This window comes from Phyllostomus discolor, chromosome 10, assembly GCF_004126475.2.
Source record: "Phyllostomus discolor isolate MPI-MPIP mPhyDis1 chromosome 10, mPhyDis1.pri.v3, whole genome shotgun sequence".
Taxonomy (NCBI): Eukaryota; Metazoa; Chordata; class Mammalia; order Chiroptera; family Phyllostomidae; genus Phyllostomus; species Phyllostomus discolor.
This window is the reverse complement of record NC_040912.2, coordinates 49644254-49660759: the sequence shown is the minus strand read 5'-3', so window position 1 is coordinate 49660759 and position 16506 is coordinate 49644254. Positions and strand designations below refer to the sequence as shown.

The window sequence follows — 16506 nt, the reverse complement described above, 5'->3', positions numbered from 1 at the left end:
CCTGCCTTGGTTTACTAGCTGTACTGCCTAACACAGGTGAAGATGCTCTCTGTAGGTTAAAAAAATAAAAAACAAATTTAGGATCTCGAAGTACAGATGAAGAGCCCTGACTGCTTTTGTCAGTCTAGCTGCATGATGATGTAAAACAAACCTTAGTGTCTTTTTTCCCCAGCTTTATTGAGATGTAATTGACATGTAACATTGTAAAAGTTTAAGGTGTATAACTTCATGATTTGATATGTGTATATATTGTGAAATGATCACCACAACAAGGTTAGTTAACATATCCTTCACCTCATATAATTATCATGTTTGTTGTATGGTGGTGGTATAGTGTGTTTTTACAATGAAAGTTTGGACTGGATTTGTGAATTCTCCTCCAGCTCTAAAATACTATGATTCTGTAAAGCTGCAACAGTTACTTTTATGGATGTTTTTAATTTTTATGGTTATGCAAGCATGAGATGTCAGGATTACTTGTGTTTAAGATAAACACTTTATTTTTATTATTGTTATTAAATATTAGCCCTCATTTTCTATACTCCTACTATAAAAATGTTATTGTATAGGGACAATCAAGTTGAATTTGATCAAATTATTATAAAGGAAGAAAGAGAGGAAGGAAGGGAAAAGAAAAAGAAATATGCCTAAGAACATTTTATTATTTTTATATCCAGAATTTAATTTTTCCTGGATTAACTCATATGCACTTAGGGAGGATGTTTATCTTAGAAATTTGTTGCTTTTCAAACACTTTTGAAATCTAAGGGCTTTTTGGGAGCTTATGTTTTAGCCATTTTTATTTTCTTCATTCTAGCCATTTTCAATTTAAACATTTGGAGAAACTTTAATGTTTCTGTTTAATCTTTTTATTTTTTGATCTTCTAATTCATTTAGATGCATGTGGTATTTGAAAGCAAGTAAGAAATACCTACAAAGTTGTTTTTACCTTGAATTTAAAGTCCCTATGGATGTAACCTCAATGAGAAGTACTTTTACACTTAATGCTTTTTGCCTTTCATTTTTCTCACTCTTTCTTCAAGCAGAAGTTTCGGAGTTCCTATTTATCTATATGAATACATGAGTTGAATTTAATTATCATCCCAAGAATAATCTCCATCTTAGCTTATGTTAGTAACATTGTTTGTTTATGAACTGTCTCAGAGTTTTTCAGAAAGAAATTTTGAAGAGCTTATTATCCCTTATATAGAATATTTAAAATTTTTAAAGTTATAAGTGAAAAACATTTTTAATGTTCAAATATTATAAGTTTAATATGTTTAATTATGTTTTAAAAATATAACAGCTTTATTGAGATATAATTCATACAACTACTATAAATTTATCTTTTTCTTTTTTAACTTTTTATCATTTTACTTTTTAATATTTTAAGCCATACATATACATATTATACTTAAGTCATACATATACAATTAAATATTTTTTATTTAATTTTTTAACTTTGAAATTATTTAAGTAAGACTTTATGAAAATGTTAGAATAAAGAAGGGAGAAATCATTCATAAAACCTTTATTTTTATATGTATATGTTTTATATATACATGGTTTTCTTTTTTAAAGCATATTTTATTGAGTATATTGTTATAGTTGTAACAATTTTTCCCCCTTTGTCCCCCTCCACCCAGTGTCCGTGTTCCCTTTAGCATTCCTCTGTCCCTTTAGTTCATGTCCATGGGCTGTGCATGTAAGTTCTTTGGCTTCTCCCTTTCCTGTACTATCCCTAACCTCCCCCTGTGTATTTTGTACCTACCAATTATACATTTTACTCCCTGCACCTTTCTCCCCATTCTTCCCCTTCCCCCTCCCAGCTAATAGCCCCACCAAATGATCTCCATACCTATGATTCTGTCCCTGTTCTGATTGTTTGCTTAGTTTTTAATTTTTTAAAATTTTTGTTTTTTTAGCTTCAGTTATTGCTAGTTGCAAATTTGTTGCCTTTTTAATGTTCATAGTTTTTATCTTTTTCTTAAATAAGTTCCTTTATTATTTCATGTAATAATGGCTTGATGACGATGAACTCCTTTAGTTTTACCTTGTCTAGGAAGCACTTTATCTGCCTTCCATTCTAAATGATAGCTTTGCAGAATAGAGTAATCTAAGTTGTAGGTCCTTTTCATCACTTTGAATACTTCTTGCCAGTTCCTTCTTGATTACAGAGTTTGAGAAATCAGCTGACAGTCTTACAGGAACTCCTATGTAGGTAACTCTCTGCTTTTCTCTTGCTGCTTCTAAGATTCTCTCTTTATCTTTAACCTTTGTTGTTTTAATAATGAAGTGTTTTGGTGTGGTCCTCTTTGGGTCCTACTTCTTTGGGGCTCTCTGTACTTCCTGGACTTGTACATCTATTTCCTTCACCAAATTAGGGAAGTTTTCTTTCATTATTTTTTCAAATAAGTTTCCAATCTTGCTGTTCCTCTTCTTCTGACATCCCCGTGATTCAGGTGTTGGCACATTTGGAGATGTCCCAGAGTCTTATACTATCCTTGTGTTTTTTTTTTGAATTCTTGTTTCTTCTTTCTGTTCTGGTTGAATGTTTATTTCTTCCTTATGTTCCAAATTGTTGATTTGAATCCCAGCTTCCTTCCCTGTTGGTTCTCTGTATGTTTTTTAAAATTTTGCTTAGCATAACCTTCATTTCTTCCTTTATGTTGTTGCCGTATTCAATGACTTCTTTGAGTATCCTGATCACTAGTGTCTTGAACTCTGCATCTAATAGGTTGGCTCTCTCTATTTTGTTTAATTCTTTTTCTGGGGTTTTGTTCTGTTCTTTCATTGTGTCATGTTTCTTTGTTTCCTCAATTTGCCAGCCTCCCTGTGTTTTATTCTGTCTATTAGGTAGAGCTGCTTTGAATCCCTCTCTTAGTAACATGGCCTATTGTTGGAAAGACATCTGTAAATTGTGTGGGGCACAGCCTTAGTTAATCGCCAGGGTGGAGCAACCCTCTTTACCACTTTGTGGCTCTGTGTTGGGGGAGGGCCCAGAGAGGTGACTGTGCCACTGCTTGGCTTCTGGTGGTTTACCCAGCATGTGCCCTGCTTCCAGTCACTTCACCCACTCCCTGATGTGACCGGTGCCCTTCCAGCTGTTGTCCTGGTGTTGAATCCCAGAGTGGGTAGGTTTGCATATGTTTTATGGTAGTGGGGGCCCTTTAAGTGGAGTTTCCTGATAATCTGGCTATTCTTCTACCACCCCAACTCCCACTGGTTTTTATAGCTAGAAGTTATGGGGATTTATGTTACCAGCACTGGAACCCTGGGCTATGAGGTCTGGCCTGTGGCTGGCATTATCTGCTCCCAAGGTATCCCTCCTGATTTTTTTCTACCACATGTGAATGTGGGACCACCCATGCCTGTTCCATTGTTGCTGCTGCTGTCGCTGCTCCTCCACACCACACTGTGTCTCCTCGAGTCTCGCCCTACAATGCTTCTGGATGAATATGGTTTCTTTAAATCCTTGGTTGTCGGATATCCACACAGTTCAATTTTCTGGCAGTTTTGTGTGTTATTTGTTTTGAAATTTAGTTGTAATTCTTTTTGTGGTTGCACAAAAAGCATGTCTGTCTATACCTCCATTTTGACTGGAAGTCTTTCCAGTTTTCTTAATATACTTTAGTAGGAGCCATTTTTAGTTTTCAGTTGATAATCAAATAATTTTATCTATATTGTTATGTGGAATAATGACTTTTTTATACTGGTTTTACAATTATCCACCAAATAAGTGAATGTACCAGGAAGGAAGGAAGGAAGAGCAAGAATAACAAAAGCAACATAAATTACCAGTATCCCTAAACACTGTAAAAACATGTAGAGCAACTAGGATAGAAAAACCAAAGACCTCATGCTGGTGAAAGTGATGCTGTGCTAGTTTTGGCCTACCCTTCAAGGAGCATAGCAACTTTTTTTCTGCTCTGGGAAAGCCACTATCCATGTAAGAAGTCAAAATACCTTGACATCAACATGCTGTGCAGAAGGCTCGTAGCCTTGTGGAGATAACAGGTAGAGAAGCAGTGAGGCATCAGACATATGAGTGCAGCCTTCTTGTACCATCCAGATGAGCCTTGTTAGGTCAGTGCAGCAGAGTGTGTAATCCTAGATGTTACCACATGAAGCAGTTGAGCCCTACCTAAAGTCCTGATCCACAGAATTGTGAGAAATAATAGGTCATTTTAAACCACTAAGTTTTAGAGTTTTTTGTGCAGCAATAGAAATTGATAACAGCAGGTATCCACATATAAGAGTGCAAGTTCTGGCTTTTGCTGGGTTGCTCAGTTGGTTAGAGTATCCTCCTGATACACCAAGGTTGCAGGTTTGATCTCTGGTCAGGGCACTTAAGAAAAGCAGCCAATGAGTGCATGATAAGTAGAACAATAAATCAATCTCTCTCTCTGTATCTCTCTCTTTCTTCCCTCCCCTCTCCCTTCCTTGCTCCCTGTCTCTTCTTCACTCTTTTTCTAAAATCAATAAATAAAACTTTTTTTAGAAAAAGAGTGCAAGTTCTTATAGATGGATGGTTCCTCTGCCCCTTCCCCAGGAATCTGTTAGACAGTGCACTTGAGACAACCAAAGTGACTAGAGAAACATCAGAGTAAGACTAGTGATGATTACTAAAACTAGGATTAAATGACTGATATATAGGGGAGTATAGCATATAATAGCTATACTTCCTATATATACTCTCCTGTTTGTATTATTTTATTTTTAAATTACAGTTTATGTTCCATATTATTTTGTATTAGTTTCAGGTTTACAGCATAGTGTTTAGGTAATCATTTACTTTATAAAGTGTCCCCCTACCCACCTGGCACCACAGATAGTTATAACAATATTATTGGCTATATTCTCTATGCTGTACTTTATTTATTTATTTACTTATTTTTTTTCTTTATCATTTGTTTATTGTTGTTCAAATACAGTTGACTCCATTTTCCCAACACCACTTTCTCCTGCCCCACCCTCCATCCTTCCCTACTTTGGCTTTTTCCGTGGGTCCTTTATACATTTCCTCTACGACCCTTCCCCTTCTTTCCCCCATTATTTACCTCCCCTCTCCCCTCTGGTCACTATCAGTTTGTTATTTATTTTCATTGTCTCTGGTTATATTTTGCTTGCTTGTTTGTTTTGTTGATTAGGTTCCACTTATAGGTGAGATCATATAGTATTTGTCTTTCACCACCTGGCTAACTTCACTTAGCATAATGCTCTCCAGTTCCATTCATTACTTACTTATTTATTTATTTTGCTTACAGTGGCTTTATTTTAATAGCCCCTCCAAAATGAGAACAACCCAAATGTCTGTCAACAGCTGAATGGATAAACAAATCATGGTATTTCCATACAATGGATACTATTCAGCAATAAAGAAACGAACTGTTGCTACAACATGCATGAATATCAGTAGAATTACACTGAGTTTAAGAAGGCCACATGCTGTATTATGCTATTTACAGAAAGTTCTAGGAAATGCAAATTAACTGATATTAATAGAAAATAGAATAGTGATACCCTGGGCATGGGAAGCAAGACAGAGAGAGGGGCAGGAGTGAGAGATAAGGTGATGGAGAAAACTCTTGAGTGGTAATGTTTATGTTCATTACTTTGGGGGGAGAACTTCATGAGGATATACAAATTTTAAAATTCATCAAGGTGTGCAATTTGTGCATGTTTTTGTCTATCAATTATACTTCAGTAGAGGTACAAGAAAAAAATAATGGGTACCATTTAATAGTCATTTACTTTGTGGGGAAAACATTATATAAGTAATTCTATTAACCTTCACTATAGTTAGTTATTATTCAGCCCATTTTACAGATGAGGTAACTGGATCAGAAAGGCCAGGTAATCACACAACTATGGTCAAGCCAGGCTCAAACCAAGGTCAAATGTCTCTGAGGCTGGGGCACTTTTCTCTGTATTATGATGTTCTCCTGCAATGGTGAATTCCCAGCATGAAGCCATAGGTGACAGCACCCTTGCCTAAGCAAGTCCTCTACAAAGAGTCTTAGTGCTGGGACAGAGACCTGGTACCAGGGCTCGGGCAGTTTTAAGGAGGCCAGTTCACTTCAGCTGGACAACGTAACTGCTTCTCTTCAGGCTGCTGGCTGCAGAGCTCTGCACAGTTGGCTCTACCTTGCTTGTTGGGCACGTGGAGGCTGCGGCTGCTCTGCCTGCTCAATACTCCAGCTGTCCCTGTACTTTATTTTGTAACTACCAATTTGTACTTCTTAATCCCTTCACCTTTTCACCCAGTCCCCCAACCAGCCTCTCCTCCGGCAACCATCAATCTGATCTCTGTATCTGAATCTGTTTCCGTTTTGTTTGTTCATTTATATTGTTCTTTAGATTCCACATACAAGAGAAAACATACAGTGTTTGTTTTTTTCTGACTGATTATTTCACTTAACAGCTGTATGTTTATTTGTTTGTTTATGTTTAGAGAGAGGAGAAGGGAAGGAGAAAGAGAGGGAGAGAAACATCAATGTGAGAGAGAAACATCAATTGGTTGCCTCTCGTACATGTCTTGACCAGGGATGAAATCTGCAGCCTAGGCATGTGCCTGACTGGGAATCAAATTGGTGACTTTTTGCTTTGCAGGACGATGTCCAACCAAGTGAGCCACACTGGTCAGGGCAATTAGCTGTATGTTTTGACAGAAAAAAAATTTTAATTGTAGAAAAATGTGTAAAGAACATACACAAAACAATTTTTCAAAACTGTCTTTAGCAATTATATTTCTGTAGTTTTGTTTTTTTTTATTAAGATAACGTTTTCTATGTATTGTGTAGCAAAAATAAGGAATAGTTTAAATTACTATAATGCTGATAATCTCCTATGTCTTAAGAGCCAGGAGTTCCTGTGTGGAAGAAATAAGTTAGAAGATGAAGTAAACACCTTGTTTTCTTGATTTTTAATTGAAAGTAATCAGTGTGAATTCATATTTTAATTTTATCTTAAAATGGTATATATATTATGCGTATATATTTTTGTACAAATATATATGTGCATATAATGCTAATTTGAGAATTTTATTTATATTATGGAATAGAATGAATGAATATTTATATGATATTTTAATTCTAACATTTCCTAGCTGTGTCTACTGAAAAGTCCCAGAAATGTGGAAACCTAATTCCCAGAATGTGGTTTGACATGCTGTTGACTTCTAAAAGAAACCATGGCTTTTTTGATAAATCATTCACTCCAGGTCTGGGGCATGAAATATATAAAATGATTCTGGAATATTTTTATATCATATACTAAGGAAGCTATCAACAGCTACTAACTAGAGGTCATGACAAAAGGATTCAGCAGCTAACTTGCATTGGTTCTAGGGTGACCAACTCCCCAGTTTTAGAACTGAAAGAAAGTTTTATGTCCTCAGAGACCTCTTAGTCTTCTGCAAATGTGTACATTTGATCACCTTCAGAGGCTCCCATTGGCCAAAAGTGGGACAGTGTAAGCATCTATAAGGATAAGAACTACAGTGGATTGACACCCTTTTTATGCTTACATCTATGAGTTTGTGATGATAGCCAAAACAAAATCAAGTAATTATTTATCTTTGGTGGATACTAGGAAAGCAGTTTTTAATTTTCAAACTGATAAACCATGGGAAGAGTCGAGTATTTATTCTTACTTTTTTGTATGAACATACCATTGGCTAAACATAGTAGATGAGGTAAAGTTTCTTTTTATAGGGAAATTTTATATACTGACAAATAAAGACAAAATGATAGAATTGGAATATCATCATTTTAATGGATTTTGACATTTAGTTTTAGTGGCTGCTAAAAGCACTGAAAGAGAAAATCATATGTGTTCTAGTTACTCTTCCATCTAATGAGTAATCTTGCCAAAGATATTAAACCTGAATCTGGTGTAGGAAATACAGACGACAGTGGAACATGTTGAACTACACTGTGGGGGTGCAACCAAGAAAACTTAGTCTGTGAGAAGCTATACAGGACAGATGATCCAATATATACAACAGATTGAAAAGAAAAAAGAGATGATAATGGAATCTATATAGATTTTAAAAGGGCAAAATTAGCCCTGGCTGGTTGGGCTCAGTGGATTGAGTGCCAGCTTGTGAACTGAAAGGTTGCTGGTTTGATTCCCTTTCAGGGCACATGCCTGGTTTGAGGGCCAGGTCCCCAGTTGGGGACGTGTGAGGGGTGACCAACCGATTGATGTTTCTCTCCCTTTCTTCCTCCATTACCCTCTCTCTAAAAATAAATAAATGAAATCTTTAAAAAGGGGGTTGGGCAAAATTAACCTATAGTGTTTATGTAGAGACATTTCAATAATAAAACCATAAATAAGGTAAGGAAGTGGTTACCACAAAAGCCAGAATAGTTGTTTCTTTTCTTGGGATGAAGCATGCAGGGTGATGGATGGAGGGTTTTGACATTGGCAGAGGGTTCATGGAGGGCTTCTGTAATGGCTGACATAGCTCTTTCTCCTGCTCTGTGTGGTGGTTATAAGTTCAGTCAGCTATTACTTCTGTATGTGATTTTCTTTGTCGTATCTTATCTGTATTTTTAAAGACTTTAGTTTTTTAGAGCAGTTTTAGATTCACAGCAAAATTGAGAGGAAAATACAAAGAATTCCTGTGTATCCTCTCATGCATAGCTTCCCCCTTAATCAACGTACCCTGCTACAGTAGTGCATATGCTGCAGCTGACGAATCACTTACAGCCCACAGTTTACATTAGGGTTTACTCTTGGAATACATTCTGTGGGTTTGGACAAATGTATAATGACATGTGTTCATCATTATAGTGTCATACAGAATATTTTCAATGCCCTAGAATCTTTGGTTTTTAGCTTACTCATCCCCCACCCCCTGGCAACCACTGATTTTTTTTTACTGTCTCCATAGTTTTGGCATTTCCAGAACGTCGTATAGTTGGAATCATATAGTAGGTTGCCTTTTCAGATTGGCTTCTTCCACTTGGTAATATGCATTTAAGGTTCCCCTGTCTTTTCATATTTTGATAGTTTCATTCCTTTTTAGTGCTGAATAATATGTTTGTATTATTTTTGATAATAAAAGTCTAAAATTAAGAAAAGGAAATTGATTGGAGTGGAGGCAACTATATTAGAAAATGCTGAGAGGTAATGCCTTAATAGACTATCTTAAGACCTGTTGACTGAGGATTTTATTAAATGCTATTCTGAGAATATTCAACATAGTAAGTCAGTGAGGTTTATTTAAAAAAAAGGGGCTGGAGTGCTGAAAACTGTTTGTAAGAGGATAAATCTGGCAGGATGGATTTCAGTAAGAGACTGGGAAGCTAGCCAGGAGACCACAGTATTAAGGGGAAGGTGATGAAGATTTGGATTAGGGTGATGGTTGTAGGAATAGAGTTAAAATAGCTGTTGTGTTATGCAACAAAAGGATAGTCAGTTAGGCTTGGTGAGAGATTAACTATGGTTATAAGTAAAAGAAGTAGAAATAAGCTCAAAGATTTCATGTTTGTGGTTATATCCTTTATTGGGTAGGTACTGGGGTATTCTGACAGGACAATTCTAGGTGATTAGACTAAAAAAGGATGTGTATTTCTCCTCATGATGTATTTAAAATCCCAGAGGAACGATTGCTAGGGACTCTACATTCCAAATGGTCTAGCTTTCTGAAAATGCAATCTGACAGGCACAAAGCTGACAGTAGTGGTTGTGTTGGGAGTTTATGGTTGGGACATAGAGATATGAGGGTGCCTTCATCGTTTTTAGCTTTTGAATTTTGAATCATGTGCTCATATTACCTATTCAGAAAATAAATAAAATGTAATTAAAAAATAAAGATGCCCAAGTCTTTCACTTTCCAGTGGGAGATTTGTATTTGGCATTCTTTTATTATTTTAAGTACTTCAGACTATAATTACACAGAAAAGCAATCAGGTAAACACATGTTTAATGCCTGGTTGCCTTTGCTTTTTTTGTTGTTACTAGTTAGGATTTTCCTCCTTAGACAGGAGATGTTCTTGCTGTTCAACAAGCTTCGGGGCCATGCAAAGATGGTGGTGGTGCTGCAGCAGCACAGACGGTCTGTCTCTTGTTCATTATCACTGCTGAAGCTGAAGGACATTAGATGTATGTTAACTCCATCAGTTTCCCTTCTCCTCACTCTCCCCCAGGCAGTTGTCCTGGATCCGGCTTCTGTAATGAAGCACCCCAAAATCTGTTTTATTTTATGCCTTAGTCTTTTGGACACATACAGAACCAGTATTAGATTTGATAAGGAAAGATAATAGGAGGTGACACATATGGTGACAAAAGTTAAAACATTTTTATTTTTTTAAAGTTTTTTTAAAATAACTTTTTCTGGGATAATTATTAGTGATTAAAAAGTTAGGAAAATTCAACTTATTCTTTAAGGCATGCTTATTCTTTAAGGTCTAGTAAAATTGGGAGAAAACTTCAAGTCTGTTCCTCTGGTCCTTAGAAAAGAGAAGCCAGGACTGGAAACAATTGGAGGCCGTAGTAGGAAGCTAGGCAGTCCTTGCACAGTGGATGTCAGCATGGGCTGCACAAAGGTACTGCTTGAGGATATTAAAACATAATGTTGATGCTTAGTTCCCACTGCTAGAAGTTCTGATTTAATTGATTGGGACTATGGCCTTGGCATTAGAACTTTTTGAACCTACCCACTTGAATTTAATAGGAAGTCAAGATTGAGAACCACTGGCCTAGAGAGGAAAACTGGTGGAGGATTGAAGAGAAGAGTCCCTAGGTTTCATAGTATCTTAATCCCAAATTCTCTCCATGTGGGATGAATTTGAGTTTATTTTATTATAATGATGCTTTTGAAGACTTGTGCTTATTTAGGTTTCTGATTGGTGGAAATCAAAAAAGACAATCTATAGCATCTAGAAAGAATGGAGTGATTTGCATTTAACATTGTGTTATTTGTACAGGTTGCCTGTGATTTGCTTCGGAGAATAATTCGCATCTTACATCTCAGTAAGAGACTCCAAGGACAGCTGCAAGGGGGAAGTAGAGAGATAACAAAAGCCGCCCAAAGTCTCAACGAACTTGGTAAGTTCTTTTTTATTACAAAGTTAGCAGAGTTTTAAAGGCTTTTTTTCAGTCACTTGATTTGTTGACTTTTGTTATATTATCACCATTAACAGATATTATTGATCAAATTTATTTAATAATTGGCTATTTTCAACACTGTTACACTTTTCAGAATGGGTGAGTAAACAATTGATTTCTTAGAAATGCTGTTTATTTTTAAAGCTATCATATGCAATAGGCCTTTTAAAAATATAGACCTGTGAATTTTAACATATGCATAGGTTTATATAACCTCTAGCACAGTCATATACAGAATAGCTCCATCACCCCCAAATTCCATCATGATCTCTCTTTATAGTGATGCCTACCTTCCCCTCACCCGCTATGCCTAACTCTGGTGACCACCTGTGGGTTCTGCATCACAGTAGTTTTGTGTTTTGGAGAATGTCACGTAAATAGAGTCATCAAGTATATAACTTTTTGAGGGTGACTTCTTATACTCAGCTTAATACCTTTGAGAATTATCCAAGTTGTTGTGTATACACTGTAATTTGTTACTTTGTGTTTGTTGAGATACCGCTGTGTGGTTGTACCACTTTGTTTATTGATTCACTGGTTGAAGGAAATTTGTATTGTTTTTAGTTTTTGGTGATTATGAATACAACTACTATAAACATTCATGTAAAGGTTTTTATGTGAACTTAAACGTTTTCATTTCTCTAGGAGAAATATCTGGGAGAAATGCTGTTATGTAGGTGACAGATCCCTTGTTGACATTATGCCTAGAAGACTTAGTTAATTCATTTCTTCATTTGTTCCTTACTTTCTCAAATATTCAGAGTAGACTCTTGACACTCAAGGGTTTAATATTTATGGTTTTAACTATTAACAAGTTGGAAGGTCCATGATGAAGCAGTTCCTAATTTTTCAGGCAAAATTTTGAATAGTTATCAAATGCGCATAGAATTACCTAACACCTGCATTTTATTGAGGATTTGTGGTTTTCTTTTCAATACGTACGTACCCAGTAATTTTTCTGAAGTAGATCTGTTTAGTGGTGTTTGTAACTTTGTAGGTTCAGAAGGTCTTTGATTATATCCATCTCAAATATCAAGATTCTACTTAGTCTTGGTGATATTATTTAGCCAAAGTATTATCAGAAAGATGTGTATTAAATGATTTTTTAAATTTTTCTGTCTTTGATATTTCAGTTACATGGTCATGCTGTAATGTTTATTCCATATTTTTTCCTAGGAAAATGTAATACCTTTCACAAATCATGCTTTAACACTTTTCAATTTATAATACTTAAATGTATTGCTTAGACACATTATTGGGAATATATCTTACTTGTTATTTGAAATGCTTGGAATATATTGTATAAAAAGTTAAGTTTTAGTCCTGGCTAAAACCTGGCTGGTGTAGTAGCTCAGTGGACTGAGTGCTGGGCTGCAAACCAAAGGGTTGCTTGTTTGATTCCCTGTCAAGAGCATGTGCCTGGGTTGTGGACCAGGCCCCCAGTAGGCGGTGCACGAAAGGCAACCACACACTGATGCTTCTCTCTTCTTTCTCCCTCCTTTCCCCCCTCTCTAAAAATAAATAAATTTTTTAAAAAGTTAAGTTTTTAGCAGTGAGTAATAATTGCTTCTTTTTCAGACTGTGTGCTAAATGCAAGAGTGTAAAATCCCTAGTATCAGCACGTTTTTTGCTTTATCAAATTTCATTGCTGTGCTTCAAAAGTAATCTGTAGGATAATAGAATAAGTAAAAACATACAAATTATTCCAAGGTTTATTATATATATTCATCATCACTAATATTCCTTCATAATAAAAAATTGCTAGGTTTTATGATTATTAGCTCTTCTAGAAACAATGGATGCTGTAATGCAAATGGTGACTTTTTTCTTTATTTTTATTGTTGACCATGTTACAGATTCCCTATTTTCCCCACTGTTGCCCACCTTTACCTGGTCTCCCTGCTTTTCCCCCCTGCCCTGGCCATCACCACACTGTTGTCTGTGCCCGTAGTCATGCATACATGTTCTTTGGCTAATCCCTTCACCTTCTTTCATCCAGTCTCCCCCTCCCCCTCCCCTTCCCCTCTGACAGCTGTTAGTCACTTCCATGTATCCATGCCTCTGTTTCTATTTTGTTTGTCAGTTTATTTTGTTCATTATTAGATTACACACATAAGTGAGACCATATAGTTAGTCATAATTCTTTGAGTTGGTGCAGTGCAGAGTATAAACACACTATCCCTCCAATGAGGTATTGACTTTACCCAAAGTTTTATAAATATGATGATGATGAGAGGTTGTTGAGAAAATATTGTTCATGGTGAGTTTATTTCAAAATGGATTGTATTAATTTAAATTTTTAAAGCTTTACAGATTATGTGCTATTCAAAATTTGCGAAGGCATCTTCTCTTTATTCATTGCTGTGGTTCAGTATTGGCTAGATCTAGCATTGATAATAAGGGACACCAAGAGGGAAATGAAGTTTCTGTATTTGAAATTAATATTTTAATAGAAGTAATAATTTGGTAATCACTACTATAATTATACATGTATCTCAATTATATTTTTATGACTGGAATGTCTTGAAATTATCAATTTTTATATCAATATGGGTCTGATTCATATTAGAAGGAATAAAATGATGAAGAGTACCAGTACTTACACCATAAGCCCTTGAAATTAACTTAAAACCAACCTCTCAAACTTGAAAGGTCTTGAGACTTGAATTGCAGTAACTAGATAAAATAACTGTCATCTAGAAATTAAATATATTCTGAGAGCCTGGGGGGGAATGTGGTAGAGATTTCTTTTCTGGGGTCAGGGCGTGACCACAATGTTCTGAAATTAAATTGTGATGATTATTACACAACCTTGTCAGTAAACAAAAAAACCAGTGAATTTGTACTTTAAAATGTTGAATTTTTGGTATGTGAATTATATATCGATATAAAAATATATATCAATTTAACAAGTATATATGTATCAATTTTAAAAGTACATTAAATGTATAAATTTAAAAAGTATATAGTATATATAGTGACAATAATCTTACAGTGACACCTTTTCTTTTTATTAAATAGAGGTCTAAATGACTAACAATAAACTGCCCATATTGAAATGTATGATTTGGTAAGTTTTGACATGAAGCCTTTGGCAAATATCAAGATAATAAACATAACTATCACCCTCAAAAGTTTCCTCATGTGCCTTGGTAATTACCTCCTCTGGCATTTACTGATTTGCTTTTTGTTATTATAGATTAGCTGATACTTAAACAAATTTTACATTAATTGGAATCATACAGTTTGTATGTGTTTTTGTTCATCTCATTTCAGTCAGCTTAATTACTTTGAGATTTATTAATGTTGTGTGTATTAATAGCTCATTCCTTTATTGTTGTTGATAGTATTCCATTGTATGGGTATCCTGTAGCTGATTTATCAGTTCACTTCTTGGTGGGCATTTGGGTTGTTCCCAGTTTTTGACTTACAAATCAAGCTGCCATGAACATTTATGTGCAAGTCTTTGTAAGATGTAGGGTTTAATTTCTCTCTGATTAATATGTAGGAGTAGAATGGCTAGTTCATATAGTAGATGTATGTTTAAGTTTTTATATACCATAATTGCCAACGTGTTTTTCAAACTAGTTGTAGCGTTTTACATTCCTAGCAGTAGTACAAGAAAGTTCTAATTCCTTCACATTTTTCCCAACAGATTTTAGAGTCAGTCTTCTTTTAGCCATTGTAATAGGTGTGTAGTTGTATCTTCTTTTGAGTTTGCAAAAACATGACTAGAACTAATAAAAGATTCTAACAGGATTTCAGGATATAAGATCAATACTCTACCATTAACAAGCAATTGAAAACTGAAATTCAAAAATACCACTTATTATAACAAATACAAAATACATAGGGTTGAATTTGACAAAAGAAACATAAGACCTGTACACTGAAAACTAGAAAACATTGTTGAAAACAATTAAAGATTACCTAAATAAATAAATAAACCTTGTTTGTGAGTTGGAGGACTTAATGTTTATTAATATGCTAATTCTCCTTAAATTGATCTATACAGATTCAAAGCAATTACTTTCCAAATTTCAGCAGGCTTTTATTTAGAAATTCACAAACTGATTTTTTAAAAAGATTTAATTTATTTTTAGAGAGAGAGGGGAAGGGAGATAGAAGGAGAGAGAGAGAGAGACATCAATGTATGGTTGCCTCTCACGTGCCCCCTAATGGGGACCTGGCCCATAACCCAGGCATGTGCCCTAACTGGTAATTGAACCAGCAACTTTTTGATTTGCAGGCTGGTATTCAATCCATTGAGCCATACCAGCCAGGGCCGACAAACTGATTTTTAAAATCATATGGAAATACAAAGGATCTAGAATAGCCAGAACTTTTAAAATAAAACAAAGTTGGAGTATTTACCCCACCTGATTTGAAGACTTATTACAAAAACAGCAATTAAGACAAAAACGTAGATGAATCAATTGAATAGAATAGAGAGCAAAGAAATAGACCCAGACATATATGAACAACTGATTTTTGATACATTTAGTGGAGAAAACAGGTATTTTCAACAGATAGTACTGGAACAATTGGATATCTATATGCAAAACAGTGAACTTTATTTGTACCTCACTTCATATAAAAATTTTAAATGAAAATAGATCATAGTCCTAAATGTAAAATCTCAAATATAAAATTAGAAGGAAACATAGGAGAACATTTTTGTGATTCTGAATCAGAAAATTATTTAGATATGTCACCCAAAGCACAATTCACATACACAAAAATGATAAATTAGTCTTTATAAACATTTAAAATTTCTGTTCTTTGAATGATATTGTTAGAAGACTGAAGATACAGCCATGGACAGGGCGAAGATTTTTGTAAAGTATATGTTTGGTAAAGGACTGTGTCTAGCATTTATTAAAAATTCCCCAACCTTGGTAGTAACACAAACAATTTAATTCAAAAATAGACAGATTTGAAGAGATACTTCACCAAAGAAGATATATGGGATTTCAGGTCAAAATGGAGGTGTAGATAGACACGCCTCTCTTCCTTGTGCAACTACAGCAAATTATAACTGAACTATAAAGTAAATATCACTCAGAACTGTCGTAAAATTGAGCTATATAGAAGTACAACAACCAAGGGTTTAAAGAACTATATTCACCCTGATGGGTAGGAGGGAAAGAGTGGTGGAGACGCTTGGAGAGGTGCAGAGACTCAGAGTAGTGTGGAGATGCAGAGTGGGCAGTCCTATATCCATGTCTGGTGGATAAAAATTGGGAGAGATACCTTGGGAGCGAGGGATCCCAGTCCCAGACCAAACCATGTGGCGTACAGTTCCAGCACCAGGAAGATAAGTCCCTGTAACTTCTGGCTGTAAAAACCAGTGGAGTTTGGGGTAACAGAAGAAACTGCGGGATTCTT

General features: G+C 35.3%; 1 protein-coding gene across 2 annotated transcripts in view; it reads left to right on the top strand.

Annotated features, from left to right (window-relative positions):
* COG5 (component of oligomeric golgi complex 5) overlaps positions 1-16506 on the top strand; it is a 363376-nt gene that overhangs the window by 29821 nt on the left and 317049 nt on the right. For both annotated transcript variants that reach the window (XM_028525999.2, XM_036010775.1), the window contains one exon: positions 10938-11058. In XM_028525999.2, coding sequence (XP_028381800.2) covers positions 10938-11058 — 121 coding nt within the window. The remainder of the gene's footprint in view (positions 1-10937; positions 11059-16506) is intronic.